Here is a 15,482-nt window from a genome sequence, read left to right on the forward strand (position 1 = left end):
CTTCGCTCCTTTGAAAACACGTTTCTCAAGCCCATGGCCTTGTAGGATGCCTGTGTTCCTCTGATGATTCCTTCCTGGACAGGCAAGTGGCCCAGTGTTCGGTGTCTCATGACCACAAACTAACAGTGTCACCTTTGCCCCAAATGAAAGCCAGGCTTTTGCCTAATTTCCCCTTTCTGTGCCTTATTTTATAACTCTTGGTTGGCCTCTCATGTGAGCTAAGTCAGAATGTGAGGATGGGAGAGTTGGAGCCACGTGACAGCTCCGTGGAGGTGCCACCCTCCCTGTGCCGACCAGGCTTGTGGGTTGTGGCTCCTTTTAGACTCTGCTAGTCTTGTGGGGAAACAGGCTTACCAGGAGAAGAGGGTAAAATAATTGCATTAGTTTTTGGGTTCCAGACTAAAGAGGGATTATGATTGTATCTTATAAGTTATTTTTTGCTAAGCCCGCTTTCAATTTTGTAAGGAGATTGGCTCATGGAGGACCTGCGATGGTGTTATTTTAAAGTAGAGCGGGGCTTCTGCCCCCTTTCCAGCAGGTGTTGGGACGATGGGAGCTGGGCCCACGTGTCCGTGGGAAATGCCCCTTTCACTGCTCTCTCCTGCAGTGGGAAAGGGAAGACAGGGCAGTGAAATAATTAGCAACACGTTTTACAGTATACTAAGTGGATCTTAATGTTTTAAGAAATAGTCATTGTGGCTGGTACTGTAAACAATCTCATATGGTTTTCCTTAACGCCCATTTGCATGAAAAGAACTTGGGTGTTATTTTTGTGTTGTGTGGCCTTCAATACAACTTGAGCAGGTCTTTTTCTTTCTTTCTTTCTGGAGTTAATTTTTCCTGGTTTGGTTTCTATATGAATATCAAACTATGCTCTGAAAATAAGCCCTCCAAATTGTCTTTGTCCCTTTCTGTATTTTGCAGCCCCACCTCGCAGCTGTGACTTACTTGTTTTTTTATTAAGGTATAATTGATAACGTTACATATAACATTAGTTTCAGGTGTACAACATAATGGTTCAATATATGTATATATTGTGAAATCACAATAAATCTAGTTAACACCCCATCACCACATATTTACACATTTTTTTTCTTGTGATGAGAACTTTTAAGATCCACTCCCCTAGCAACTCTTTTAAATATACAGTATTAATAACTGTAGTCCCCACGCTGTACCTTGCTGCTGTGATTGAACAAAGGCACTAAGACTGGCTGCAGGCACGCTTTAGTGGAAGGAAAGCCATCTCCGGTGCCTGGGGACAGTGCCTGCACACAACAACCATTCAGACACTGGCTATTCTGTGATGGGTGGTGACTAGTAGGGATGGGTAGAGAAGACCATCCTTGCAGCCCCTTTAACCTGGTGCTTAGGGCCTGTCTTATGGTTGATTGAAGGGTAGAAACCGACTTCTGAAAGTTTCTCTCCGATTACCTCACAGTAACTGCCAATCTAAAAGTGCAGCTTGTTTGGGGTTTTTGGACAGCTTTATTGAGATATTACTCATGTGCCATACAGTTCCCCTATTTAAAGTATACAATTCATTGGTTTTCAGTGTAGTCACAGAGTTGTGCGACTATCACCACAATTTTAGAGCATTTTTATCACTCCAGAAAGAAACCCTGTAACCTTTAGCCGTTCTCTAGGGATTTGCCTTTTCTGGCCATTTCATGTCAATAGAAGCATATAAACTGTGGTCCTGGGGGCCAGACTCATGGCCAAGTGGTTTGGTTCGTGCGCTGCGCTTTGGCGGCCCAGGGTTTTACCAGTTTGAATCCTGGGTGCGGACATGGCACCGCTCATCGGGCCATGCTGAGGTGGCGTCCCACACGCCACAACTAGAAGGACCCACAACTAAAAATACACAACTATGTACCGGGGGGCTTTGAGAGAAAAAGGAAAAATAAAAGTCTTTAAAAAAAAAAATGTGGTCCTTTGTGACTGGCTTCTTTCACTTAGCCTGATGTCTTCAAGGGTCATCCATGTGGTAGCATGAATCAGTACTGCATCCCTTCTATGGCTGAATAATGGTCCCTGGTAGGGATATACCACATTTTGCTTATCCATTTATAACTTAATGGGCTGTTGGGATGTTTTCACTTTTTGACGATCGTGAATCATGCTGCTCTGAACATTCCTGTCGGCTTGGGTTTTGTGTGATGAGATTAATCATTTTGCAGCTCTTGTAAAAAGGGCTGGACGTGGGAATATAAAACTAAGCAGTTGAGGTAAGACAGGCCGAGGAACCACCTGCTTCACCTTCACTTTAATCCCTGGAAATTCATTAGGCTTCTGAATGTCTGAGAAGTTTCCTGATGTACAGACTCTCTGTCAAATTTAAAATTATGTTACGATTTTTTAAAATTTTAAGTCTTAAGCTCTTTTTGATTGTGAAATATGAAGACTTTTTCTGTTTATCACTTGATTTCAGTAATCTGGAGTTGCTGCCTGTCAACACTGCATGTTTTAGATTGCACCTAGCATATCCAGAGTGAGTTGAAAAGATATCCTCAAACCCTCAGGCGGTTGCCAGCTCTGGTGAGAGGGAGCAGGGAGCCCAAGAGGAATGCTATACTATTTTGTTATTCTCACAGGGGTTATGCTAGGGGTGGTGGTAACTCTGGAACAGATTTTTTTTTAACTTAATGTATTTTTTGTTGTTAGTGCCGTTGACTTGATTCTGACTCCTAGTGCCCCTGTGCACAGCAGAGCAGAACCCTTTCCGGTCTTTTTGCGCCATCCTCTCACCTTCCAGCGCTCTATCAGACAATGCTCCACTGCTGTTCACAGGGTTTTCATGGCCAGTTTTTTCAGAAGTGGGTGGTCAGTCCTTCTTCGTAGTCTGTCTTGGTCTGGAAGCTCTGCTGAAACCTGTCTCCCATGGGTGACCCTGCAGGTATTTGAAATACAGGTGGCATAACTTTCAGTGTCAAGCAACACGCAGCCACCACAATCTGACAACCGACAGTTGGGTGATGTGGTTCCCTGACCGGGAAGTGAACCTGTTCCGTGGTGGTGAGAGCACCCGGTCTTTACCACTAGAGCACCAAGGCAGATGGATTTTGCATAGAGTAAATTTTAGCTTACAGTGCTGAATTGTAGCCAGTGCGTACAGTCGTGTAACCACCACCACTGTCAAGGTTAGGACATCTGAGTGGATTTTTAAAGTAGATACTTGAATGACTTTAAACTGTATTGGAGTCCAGTTTCCCTTTCTTCCTCTTTTTTTCCTCCTTGTTCTCCCCAAATCCCCCCAGTACATAGTTGTATATTTTAGTTGTGGGTCCTTCTAGTTGTGCCACATGGGCTGCCGCCTCAACGTGGCCTGATGAGCGGTGCTATGTCCACGCCCAGGATCCAAACTGGTGAAACCCTGGGCTGCAGAAGCGGAATGCACACGAACTCAACCCCTTGGCCATGGGGCCGGCCCCCCTTTCTTCCTCCTTTAGGTTTAGGAGTCTATCGAGAAAACCAGGAAGCTGGTTTATGTGTGAAGGGAAACTGCACAACCCCAGCCTTGCTCAGAGGTTCTGACATCAGAGCCCTGGGTTTTGGAGAAATGATGCCTCGGTTATGCTGCCCCTTGCAGGGAGCTGCACATGGGTCTACCAGCAGCTTTGGGGGGCCATCTTGCCACAAGAGTGCAGATCTTGGAAAGGGAGAGATGGCAGCGGGTGGGGGTGGACTCTAACCTGGACGGTAGATAGGGAGTATGGTAGGGGAGGCAGACCAGAGGGAGCCGGGAATCAAGTTGAGGGCATGAGCTCTGGAAACCTCAGGGTCTGGGAGGTAGGAGCGGGCCTGGAAGGAGGCTGGGCTTTTGGCCTCACCACTTGGACACCGTGCGATCATGGGAATAGTTAACCACCCTTTGGAGTGTAAGTAGCTTGAGCTGCTGTGGGAGAGAGACCTAGAAGGCAAAGAAATGGCGGGGGAGGCTCGATGGTGAGGTTTGGAATTTCCAGCCCGCATTATTAAAGCTATTCTTGACAAGAATAGAAATTCATTGCCTAATTTCATAAGCCAGGTGCTGCTTGAATGTGAGAGAGCAGAAAGGAATGCAGCCGAAAATCACCTGTTCCAACCCCCTAATCTTGCAGAGGAGCCTGGGGCGGCTCTGGCCCCTGGCAGGGCAGGCGGAGTAGGGTGCCTGCTCCGTCTGGCCCTGCAGCAGGGGTGGGGCAGGGGCTCAGGATTGTAGCTTGGAGAAAGCCAGCACACCCTAGTTCTGAGTTTTCTTAGCTGAAGTTTCTGAAGTTGAAAAAGACTTAAAGGCTCTAAGTGATTGTCACAAGAGGGGACAGAGTCAAGAGTTTTTCTGGATTCAGACGGGTGAGAATTGCTTATTCCCTTAGGGCAGCCTCTCTAATGTTGTTAAGGGGGTTCCAGTATTTTAGCCTCTTAAAGCTGAAGAAGTGGGACTGTAACTGAAGCCTGTTTTCCAGCCTTTTTACCAGGGTGCCTGGTACCTTGGGTTTTTATTCGGCACGGATCCCTTGACTTCTTGGGCTAGAAACATTGGGTGGGTACAGCACGCATGCAGGGCTGCCCACCTCATGGGTCAGTGATTACATGGCAGTACCAGACCACGAGGGATGGAGGGAACTAACATTGGTGCTGGGTTCCTTACAGGAACCCGGCAAGTACTGTCCCCATTTTATGGTTGAGGAAACTAGGTCTGTACATCAGGGGTGTCCAGGCCTGTGAGTTTGGGTGGGGCAGAGAAACTGAGGGGGTGGTTTGTGGGAGAAGCTTCAGTGGGACCATTATGGGGATCTTAAGTGGCAAGGGGTATTAACAAGGATGGCAGGGCATACGGAAGGCTAATAAGCCCAATCGCGAGTTCAGACTCGGGATTGGGACAGGGCGGGGAACACTTGGGTAGGAGGCAGATTCCAATTAGATATACGGATGTGGGATTCAGCCATCTGGAGCTGATGGTCAGGGTTGGGGGAATGAGGTTTGTTCTCCAAGAGAGGCCTAAAAATGGATCCCTGAGATAAAATGAGGCAGACAGGGAGATGAAGCTTGGGCCTTCATCCCCCGCCTCTTTTGTCTTCCCTTCCCTTCTTTTGATAGTGGTGTGTTTAATTTGGACCAGACTTCCAAGTTGATTCTTTTAAGTTATTGTTGAATAAACACACAAAAAGCAGGCAGTGGTCTGGAAAAGGGGACGTTGAGTTGTCCAGTGGACGAAGGACACATTTTGCTTTGGGAGAGGTTGCTGTGTTTCTGAGCACTTTGGAAGGCTCTGAGTGGTACAACTAGCTATATGTCATTCTTGCCTGGCCAGCCAAACAACATTTTCTTAGCCTAGTTTGGATTACCATGTCTACTTTAAAGCAGTATGGTTATATTTCTTTTAGCATTTGAGTCTACTTTAAAAAATTCTGATTTGTAGACATTTAGGACAGCACTATTTTGTGTTCCCAAATTTGGGTATGCTCTGACCGCGGGCTCCTTTTCACTCCTGTGTAGAGCATCGAGTAGTTCTCAAGGGATTGTATTGCCCTGCTCCCCTTGTGCCCCTGGAAAATTGGGGTATGGAGTTTTTTGTTTTGTTCTTTTTACAAGGTGGGGCACTACTCACATTTTGTGGGTATGGCTGGGATTGCCAAAGTCCTGTGAGGGACAGAACAGTCATTCACACCATATTGTCAGCCCCGGTTTAGGAACCCAGATAGAACAAGTACATTTTGTTTGGTCACGTTACATGCTCCTAACTAGACAGGCATGAAGGTTGAAATTGGATAATAATTGCAAAGCGTTTTCTGGGGCATGTCATAAGTTACCTGTGGCTATAGTTACTAAGGAGTTTGGACTTTTTTCCGGATCTTCTGTTTTGTTGAACATTTTATATAACCCGTAGGTGACTTGAATGTAATTAGTTTGGAGATAGTGGGGGTTTCTTTTTCTTTTTTGTATCTAGTGCTGTAGATTAGTGATTCTCAACTGTGGCCACATATTGGAATTTCCCAGGGAGCTTTGAAAAATACCGATGCCTGGGTCTCACCTTCAGATTTTTATTTAATGGTCTAGGATATGGCATCAGAATTTTTAAAACTCCCCAGGTGATTATAATGCATAGCTCGGATTGAAAATGACTGGTCTATACGTTCTAGAAACTCTGCAAAGGCGTAGTAATAATGATTAATTTAGCCAAATGAAACAAATTTTCATTTATCCACAAAAGAAAACATTTATTAAGCAGCTGAGATCAAGATAAGCAAGTGAGCCACCTCGGTAAGCCTAGTGGAGCTCATGTCTTTGGCTTTTAGTTTTCGTTTTAAAACCATTAGTCTGGAAAAGAGGTGCTGGGCAGTGGTTTCAGCTCTGGCTCCCTTTTCTGGGGTCTTCCCCAAGGGCTGGGAGCAGTGTGGGTGACAGTGGAGTCCCCAGCTCAGGAGGAAGCCCAGCACTTAATGCCCATGGGACTGGGTGGTGGCAGTAGCCAGAAATAACCTTCAGACCTGGCCTGTTTCTACTGAACTGGGGGGTAAGCACACAGTATAGAAATAAGTAAAACTTGGATTTCTCTTGTAGTGTGTTTTTCTTCAGTTTGAAACCTGGCTATAGGGTCTCCATTAGCCCACTCAGTACCTTTCTGCTAATTGTGCCAGTTAGAAAAAGGGCACGGTTGCCATGCTGGGCTTGGCCAGCAGTCAAGGGCTTTGCATGTATCAGACAAAGACACCCCTTTCCCCAGTCCAAGGGACTGAGTTTGTCTCAGCTCAGCCCCAGGGCCGGGGTCCTCATTCACTGCACAGCCTGGCCAGTGACACGCAGGGTGGCCCTGCCTGGATTGTCCCCTTCACCAGCCTGGGGGATTGGTGTTCTCTTTTGTAACGTGCCAACAGAACCCAATCTTGAGGCTGTTTACCGGGAGTGATGATTTGTTTTATGCACTTTCAAAACAGAAAACATCTGTTGTAGCCAAGGAGGGACTGAATAATGACATAGTGGCTTTCTATTCCGGGGAAGGACTGCTGGGATCTGTGGGACTTGGGCATGCTGGGCACACTTGTCTTTACCGCCCTGCCGCTCAGTCCCTTCCATGGTGGCCTGACCCCCCCATGCTTTATTGACAAACACAGTTCTTTTTATCAAGTTTGAAATTGGAATTTTCTTAAGGGGCGGAATTCAGTCTTAAAAGCACAATTCTGGGGATATAATTCAGGCCTCCCCCTTTTAATTTCCTGAAGCCACTTTCAGAATAGCGAAGCCAGCTAGATTATTTTCTGCCGAACGAGTTTCCCAAAGGCACAGGTTTGCTGGGAGAGAGCAAGATTTTAATGAGACATGAGGTCACTGGTGGGTGTTGGTGGATGCTTGTGTTCTGATGGGGGTGTGGTGTGGATTTTGCTCCAGTAGTCTCTCCCGATGTGGGGCTTTTTCCTGGGAGTGGCCTCAGTTCATTTTGGCCATCCATAGAGCTCAGCCACCCCGACATGGTCCGGCCCTACCCAGGTCCCCTGCTCTCAAATGGATGTGGTCTGCTGGGTGCAGCCGTTTTAAAGGAAGAGATCGTCCTTGCGGGTGAACCGCTGTTGGTGTTTTTATGGGGGATTTGAAGTCCCTTTGCTTTCCCGTTTTCTTCTCACACACTTGCTGGTTCCTGGGCTGTAGCCTGCCTGTCTCCACTTACTCATGTTTTGGGATTTGGGGGTACACCCTGTCATCTAGTTTTGTTCTACATGTTGTCCATGAGTTTTGGTTGTGCTATCCTAATTGCTCTGTGTTTGGGGATTCAGAAGATTAAAAAATACGCTTTCACGGCCATTTTTCCTACTCCATTTGCTATTGTTTGTTAAAGCGAGTTTTGGTGGGTGTATTAGTCAGCTAGGGCTGCTGTAACAAAGTACTACAAATTGGGTGGCTTAAAATGACAGAAACTTACTCTCTCACGTTTCTGGAGGCCAGAAGTCTGAAAACAAAGTGTTGGCAGGGCCACGCTCCCTGTAAAGGCTCCAGGGAGAATCCTTGCTTGCCTCTTCCTGCTTCTGGTGGCTCCAGGTGTTCTTAGCTTGTGGCCACATCACTCCAGTCTCTACCTTTGTCTTCACATTACCTGTTCCTCCTCTCACTTGTGTCTTCTCTTGTCTCTTATAAGGACACTTGTCATTGGATATAGGACCCACCTGGATAATCCAAGATTCCCTCATCTCTAGATCCTTAAATTAATTACATCTGCAAAAACCTTTTTCCAAATAAGGTGACACTCCCAGCTTCTGGGGATTAGGATATGGACATGTCTTTTTGGGGGCCACAATTCCACTTACTACAGCGGGGGTGGGTGAAATCTTCTGGTTTTTAAATGGTAACTAACTTACATTCTTTTAAAAAGTTTGTGCGGGCCAGAATAAAACGCATCTGCTGGGCAGTTTGGCCTCTGAACCCGGTTTGTGGCCTTCATTCTTGCTGTGCACTGGAAGGGCTTGGGAACATAGTTCCACATGTCGCTGGGTGAGACTCTGTGTAGAATGAAAACATCCTGAACCTCCAGTCCAAGTGTTGGCACGCCTTAGTTTATGGAAGGAATTCAAGGGCAATTTTCTTATGAAACCACACTGCAGTCAGCTGTGAATCGTTGTTTTCTCTCTTGCCTCAGTTCAGGTCACAGGGCTGTTTCATTTTGGTGCTTTGCAGCCTATGCTGTTTTTATCCTTCATGTGGGAAAAGCACCAGCCTGCGGAGAGCTTGAGGGACAGAACAGAGTACTTCCTTTTGTCCCATCTTGGTTCTTTGTCTTACCCTTCTCAGGGAACGACGATTTTGCAGATATAACTAGAGAAGAATAAATTGCCTTTTGCCTTTCCTCTAAGTATCATAATGGTGGATGTTCTTGAAGATTCTGGCTTCAAGTGTACCTGCAGAGATTGATGCAATTTCTATAATCTTGACCTGGGGACACTGAGCTCCACTTTGTAGAGGAATGGGGTGGGAGAGGGGACAATTGGCTTTGGATCAAGGAGGGGATCACAGTGCCCAGCAGGTTGTCCCATGAGGAATTGTAGTTCAGTTTCTACCATTTAGAAATATGTTACTGAGCGGCAATATTTATTTTTTCCGGTTATAAAAGCAACCCATCCTTATTGTAAAACACCTAGAACGTACAGCCGAAAGTTTTGGAGTCATTTTTAATACCTATCAACGGTGGGTGGTCATCCCGTTTCTAGTACTGTATATCCTCATTAATTTTTTTACCCTAAAGTGGAATCTCATTTATTGTATTTGCATTTCTTTGATTTCTGGTTAGGCTGAATATTTTGTTACATGCTCTCTAGTTGGCTGAGTATCTGTCTGCATCCTTGGCACAGCTATTTTGTGGTTGGTTTTTGTGTTCTTGTGTTACCTGGTAGTCTGTGCAGCCTCTCTTTGCAGGATCGAGAATGTTTATAGCTCGTGATAGAGGAGATAAGTGACACTGGCAACTCTTTGTTCAGATTTTCTTACAGAGTTCACTTGTCAAATTGTGCCTCACTGCCTTTCCTTCTGAATGTGTTTCATCCTGACCATTTTGCCTTCTCCCTCTGTTCTCCAGCTGATGGCGAGACCATTCTAAAAGGCCTCCAGTCTATTTTCCAGGAGCAGGGGATGACGGAGTCGGTGCACACCTGGCAGGACCATGGCTATTTAGCGACCTACATAAACAAAAATGGCAGGTGAGTTGGTCTTGAGTGCTGCTTTTCAGATCTGAGCACTTAATGAGAGGCGGGACAAAGGGCTGTGTTGCGGTCGTATTTATTTCCTCTGTGACATCTTTTAGGAGGGGGCTAGAATTCACTGCTTCTCAGCCCTAGCTGCACCGTAGAATCGCCTGGGGGCACTTTCACAAAATACCATGCCCAGGCACTTCCCCAGAGATTGAGGCTGTTGGGCATCAGTGTTCCTCCAAAGCCTGCCAGGTGATTCTATTATGTGGCCAGGACCCAGAACCCTCGGGCACCGTAAGCAGCATGAGCTGGCAGGCCATGATCTGGAGTTGGTTAAAACAGATTCCTGAGTCCCACTCCAGTAGTTTCTGATGCGGTAGGTCTGGGGCTGTGCCCCAAATAGCATTTCCAACAATCTCCCGGGGGATGCTCATGCTGTTGTTCGGCTGACGCCACTGCGAGTTAGCACTATTGTAAGTGATGATCAATTAATGCAGACTGTAGTCAAATGCAGGATGTGAAAGTCTACAAGTAGCTTGATAGGAAGCTGAGGGGCTCCAAGAGTTCGTTGTGTTTTTTTCTCCTTAAAACTTTAGAATCTATCTAGACTTTACATAAATCAATATGTAGATGAAAGTCAATGTGTTCTGAGAAAAGGAAACCTAAATTAAGAAATGACTGATAGGGGCCGGCCCCGTTGCCAAGTGGTTAAGTTGGCGCGCTTGCTGTGGTGGCCCAGGGTCTCGCCAGTTTGGATCCTGGGCACAGACATGGCACTGCTCATCAAGCCATGCTGAGGTGGCATGCCACAACTAGAAGGACCCACAGCTAAGAATATACAACTATGTACCGGGGGCCTTTGGGGAGAAAAAGGGGGGAAAAAAATGACAAATCTAAAAAAAAAAAAAAATGACTGATAATAGAAGACACCAGTGCGTTGAGCTCTTTGTGTTTTCCTAAGTCTAGGTCTATATCATAGCTCGACTAGTTTAGTATGAGACTTATAGCTAAGACTTAGTTATATATAGAGAGAGACATAGCTAGACTTAGTTACTCTTAAGATTCTTAGTAGTTTGCACTACTAATTTTGAAATGTGAACTCCTGGATATTTTTGATGGCTTTCATTCCATTCCCCCAGTGGGTACAAAGTACTAGAGTTCCACATGACTTCATTAACGTTCCACATTCTCTCCCTTGTTTTTCTATTAAAAGCAAAAATATCCTCTCCCCCCGACCCCCCCAATCTTACAGAGGCCCAGAAGACAGTGCTGTGAGATGAGGGAAAGTTTTCCTTTTGACCCCACCCCCCTTCCGTTATTCTCTTGATAAGTCTATGGTCCACCCCTATGGGGGGTAATTGATGCTTCTCAGACATTCTAACCCCTCTGCCCAAACCCACATTTGTATTTCTAACCACATAGCAAACCTCCATATATGTGTTTAGCAGATACCTCAAATGCATCTAAAATTACTTCTTCCTCAAGGATGACCTCAAATCACCAGCACCAGCACCACCACCAAACCCCCTCTGGCCTCCATCATCCTCCAGCCCAGTTAATGGCGAGTCTCCCGGAAGTAGAGGTCTGCCGCTGTCCTTGAGCCCTCCAGCTCCTGCAGGCTCACATTCAGCCCCTCTGTGCTGGCCTGCTTTTCTCCACCCTCCCTGCCACCCTCTCACTGCTGTCTCTCACTGTTGTTGCTGCGATCCATCCTTTGGGGACCACAGCAAATTGGACCTTGTCACTCTGCCATCCACTCCCAGGGGAAGCTTTCCGTCTCTTATCTCCTAAGGCCTACCTCTCTACTGAACTTCTTGAAGTTTCTACCACAGACCCTAGTTGCAGTGATCCAGAAGGCTTAGAATTCTTCCTGGAGTAAGTTTTTGAGTGAGAAGAGCTGTTTGGAAATTGCTTGTGAAAGCAGAAAAAATAAAAACATGCTTAGTTTATAAACTTATTTTTCACATTGGTCTCGCTCCTTCTCTCACTTGGTCCACTGGGACCCATCTTCAGGGTGCCTGTCGTGAAACCTCACTTCTCCTGCCCATGCCCCCAGGCCCCACCTTGGGGAAGGACTGCAGCTCCACACCCTGCTTCCGGTTAATGGCCTTTCTGTGATGCTGGGGTCCTGGTTCTGGTCCTCGTTTACCTTTTCATGTCTCCATTTTTCCCCATGGCAACTTTTTGTTTTTCTGTCTTTCTGGCTTTATCCCTTGAGGTTGGTACTTGACCCTACCTTCCAGCACTCTCGGTGTTCCTGCTTCAGGAAAACTCTTTGCTAGAACCACTCAGGCATTTGTTTCTTCTTCCTTCACCCCGGCCCCCTCTCCTTTGTGCTGTTGGTGGAGGCAGAGGGAGAGAGGATCAACTCATTTGGGTGTAGATGCTTTGTGGTGTCCTGGGCCTGAACTTGATTTTGAGACCGTTAAGAACTGAAGGTGAAAATTAACTAGTTGTATTTATTTTTTTAATCCGAGGACACTAAATTAGGAGTTAGAAAGCTTTTTCTGTAAGGAGCCACATAGGGTCTCTGTCACATAGTCTTTTTTTTGTTTTAAACCCTCTAAAAGTGTAAAAACCATTTTTAGTCTGCAAGGTTTACAAAACATGGATTTGGCTTGCGGGCTGTAGGGCTGGAGTTTGCCAACCCCCAAACTTAAATGAATTTAACCACCACTTGCTTGCATGCAGATCAGTGTGGCTGTTTTGATCTCTGAAGGTTAATTGGGAGAACTCAGTTCTCCTTTCCTTTTAAGGCACTGGTTACGAAACCTGGCCGAATCACCTGCTGGGCATCCTTTTCAAAAGTCAGATTCATAGAACTTACTACTGAATCACTTTCTGGACCCAAGAACCTGTTTTGAAAACCTTAGCATTTGGTGACTTTCTCTGAATCTTCCCTAAATGATTGGTGGCTTCCGTGTCCCCAAGAGGTGGCTCTAATAAGAAAGCACCAAGGTTAACTATGTAATTTAGGGGGAAAAAAGGGTGGTGGTCTTTCTTTTTAATTGAGTTGGTGTCTTTTTTCTTTTGAGTGACATGATACAATTTCTCACTTTAAAATTATGCTTTCCTTTGTAGTTTTGCCAATCTGAGAATTTACCCACATGGATTGGTGTTGCTGGACCTTCAGAGTTATGACAGTGATGCGCAAGGCAAAGAAGTTGACAGTGTCGGTTTTTCACTTTTATCTGCTCAAGTATTTGAGGATCACAAAATCTGCTCAGTTTAATGATGTTGAAATTATTTTCTCTTAATTGCTGACTTCCCAGTTAACTTAATTTTAAACTTCCCTCCCTCCAGATAAGTGATTTTAGAAGAATAATAGTTGTTCCTCAGTTGTTTTGAGGAACCTGGCTATCATCTTTCCCTTGACTGCTTGAGTGCTAAGTAATGATTTTACTTTCCACTGGAGGGGGTGTAAACCTTTAACCAGAATGTTCTATCTGCATTATCCTTGAGCCTTTCCCTTTCCCATTATTTTGGTGCTAACTTAGACTAAGGTTAGGTCAGCACCATGAGGGCTAGCAGGCGGGGGAGTGTGAATTGGGCCAGGCCTGGAGGCTGCTGCAGAGATGGGGGAGGACAGGTATGTTTGGGTATCTGCCAGTATCGCACAGCTCTGTCAACATGGCCTCAGCCTCTTAGTCTGTAATTTAACTATTCCATTCAGCTTATTCTATAAGCCTATTGATTTCTTTTCTTTTAATTGTAGCTTTTGAATAAAGTAGAAGAAAGAATGAAAGAATTGAGTCAGGACAGTACTGGGCGGGTGAAGCGGTAAGTCCACTCCTGAATGTCCTTTTATATTTGGTTAATCGTTAAAATAATCCAAATAGTGGTGGTGTCCCTGTCTGCTTAAGATGTGGAAAAGATCAAAGTCATCTGCTGGCAACATGGCAGGCTGAGCTGATAGAGGCCCCTCACACCAAAACAAGACAAGTGTATGAAAACACAGAGAGAGAGAGGTCTTCTGGATAAAATGGAACAAAGGCGGAAAGGAGATGTGGGGTGAGTGCAAGGAGCTGAAACTGTACAAATCAGAGACCGTGGTGGGGCTGCCACCTCAGTCAAAGGGGAACTAGAAAACTCCTCCCCGACTCTGTTCAGTAAAGAGAGAAGGTCGCCTGTCTGCTCAGAGTTCTGGGCCCCAGAGTGGCAGTAAGCAGTTTTAAGAGATTTATGACAGGATGGGGTGATAGAAAATTTGTCTCAAAGCTTTTAAGTGAGATGACTTTGTAAGGTACTAAGAATCTCAGAGGCCACCCACCTTGAGCAGCCACAGGTAGATTCTTTTCAAATGGTAATGAAGACAATTAAGCTTTCCCTGTCTAGCAGTAGTGGCTATTTAAAATTAAGTTAACGAAAAGAAACAGTTCAATTCCTCAGTCTCACTAGCCTCATTCAATAGCTAATGGCTAGTGACTGCCATAGGGGACAGCACAGATATAGAACATTTCTGTCACCACAGAAAGTTCTGTTGGACAGTCTCAGAGTTATTTGCCAGTGGTGTCAGATGTTAAAACAGTTTTGAAGGGCCGGCCCAGTGGCACGGCAGTTAAGTTTGCACATTCTGCTTCGGCAGCCCGGGGTTCGCAGGTTCGGATCCTGGGTGCAGACCTACACATCGCTTATTAAGCCATGCTGTGGCAGGCGTCCCACGTATAAAAACAAAAAAATAGAGGAAGATAGGCACAGATGTTAGCTCAGGGCCAGTCTTCCTCAGCAAAAAGAGGAGGAGTGGCAGCAGATGTTAGCTCAGGGCTAATCTTGCTCAAAAAAACCCAGTTTTGACATTTGTTGGAAAGATAGAGTCTGGTAGGTCCTGGGAATTAAGAATGGGAATTAATCATGGATGCCCAGCGAATAATTCTGAGCAGTTTGCTCTTGCCTTTCCTAGGTGGCTCCTTATCAGGCCCAGAAAAGGAGGAGGCCTGTCTCTTGCTCATAAAGGCAACATATAGATGCAGAGGCATGGAGGGACTTGACCAAGGTCACACCATCACTGTTGGAAGTGACCAGAATACAGAAGTGAATCCTTATGGCGAGAACTAGGATTTTAAGTACATAATGGCTCAGAATGCTAAATTGGCTCAGCCCATAGGAAAGCTCCAGGGCAGATGCAAGGTAACTAGGAAGTTGTCTGACCTTTGGTAGAGGAGAAAGCAGGAAACTGCAAGCGAAAAGAACAAGACACAGGGCAGAACTTGCCCACATTGTTGAAATCTGTCAGAGCACCCAGATTTGTTTACCCCACCCAAATTTAGCTTAGGTGTCCTCAGGCCCTTCCTCATCCTTTAAAAAAAAAAAAAAACCTCGCCCAGGTACCACACTCCTTTCTGGACTTTTCATCTTTTCCTGCTCTTACAGGTAAGAAGTTTTCCTTATCTGTATTAATTTGCATTGAATGGCTTCCCATTGTGTCCTAAATTCAGTGATGATGAATTGGCCAACATCAAAATGCTTCTGGTTTTTATTGGTGTGATTTTTATCAGGGTTACTTCTAGAAGTGAGTAAGTAGATGGAATGCATTTATGGGCTCCAGCGATCATGGGACGTCTGGTTCATTTGTTTTTGGTATAGGAGTTTTCTAAGTGAGAGTGGAGTTAAGCTTCAGATTTTCAGTTCAAAATACAGACCTTGACCTTGTTTTTGCTTGTCACTGCTTTTACAGCTTTTCATAAAATCAGGGTGGAGGGAGTGAGAAGTTGTTGGAAGTGCTTCTGTTGTAGGCCCTTTGTCCCTGGCCTCAAAAGGACAAGGATGGTGCCACTTTTCTATCTGGGAATGACATTGTTAGAGAGTCAGTCATTAACAAATAACTCAGTG

General features: G+C 45.5%; 1 protein-coding gene across 1 annotated transcript in view; it reads left to right on the top strand.

The window, feature by feature from the left end:
* SMS (spermine synthase) overlaps positions 1-15,482 on the top strand; it is a 44,769-nt gene that overhangs the window by 11,365 nt on the left and 17,922 nt on the right. Inside the window, exons 2-4 of the mRNA XM_023634280.2 lie at positions 9,542-9,662; positions 12,735-12,825; positions 13,369-13,433. Coding sequence (XP_023490048.1) covers positions 9,542-9,662; positions 12,735-12,825; positions 13,369-13,433 — 277 coding nt within the window. The remainder of the gene's footprint in view (positions 1-9,541; positions 9,663-12,734; positions 12,826-13,368; positions 13,434-15,482) is intronic.

The sequence above is a fragment of the Equus caballus genome, chromosome X (assembly GCF_041296265.1).
Source record: "Equus caballus isolate H_3958 breed thoroughbred chromosome X, TB-T2T, whole genome shotgun sequence".
In the NCBI taxonomy this organism is placed as follows: domain Eukaryota; kingdom Metazoa; phylum Chordata; class Mammalia; order Perissodactyla; family Equidae; genus Equus; species Equus caballus.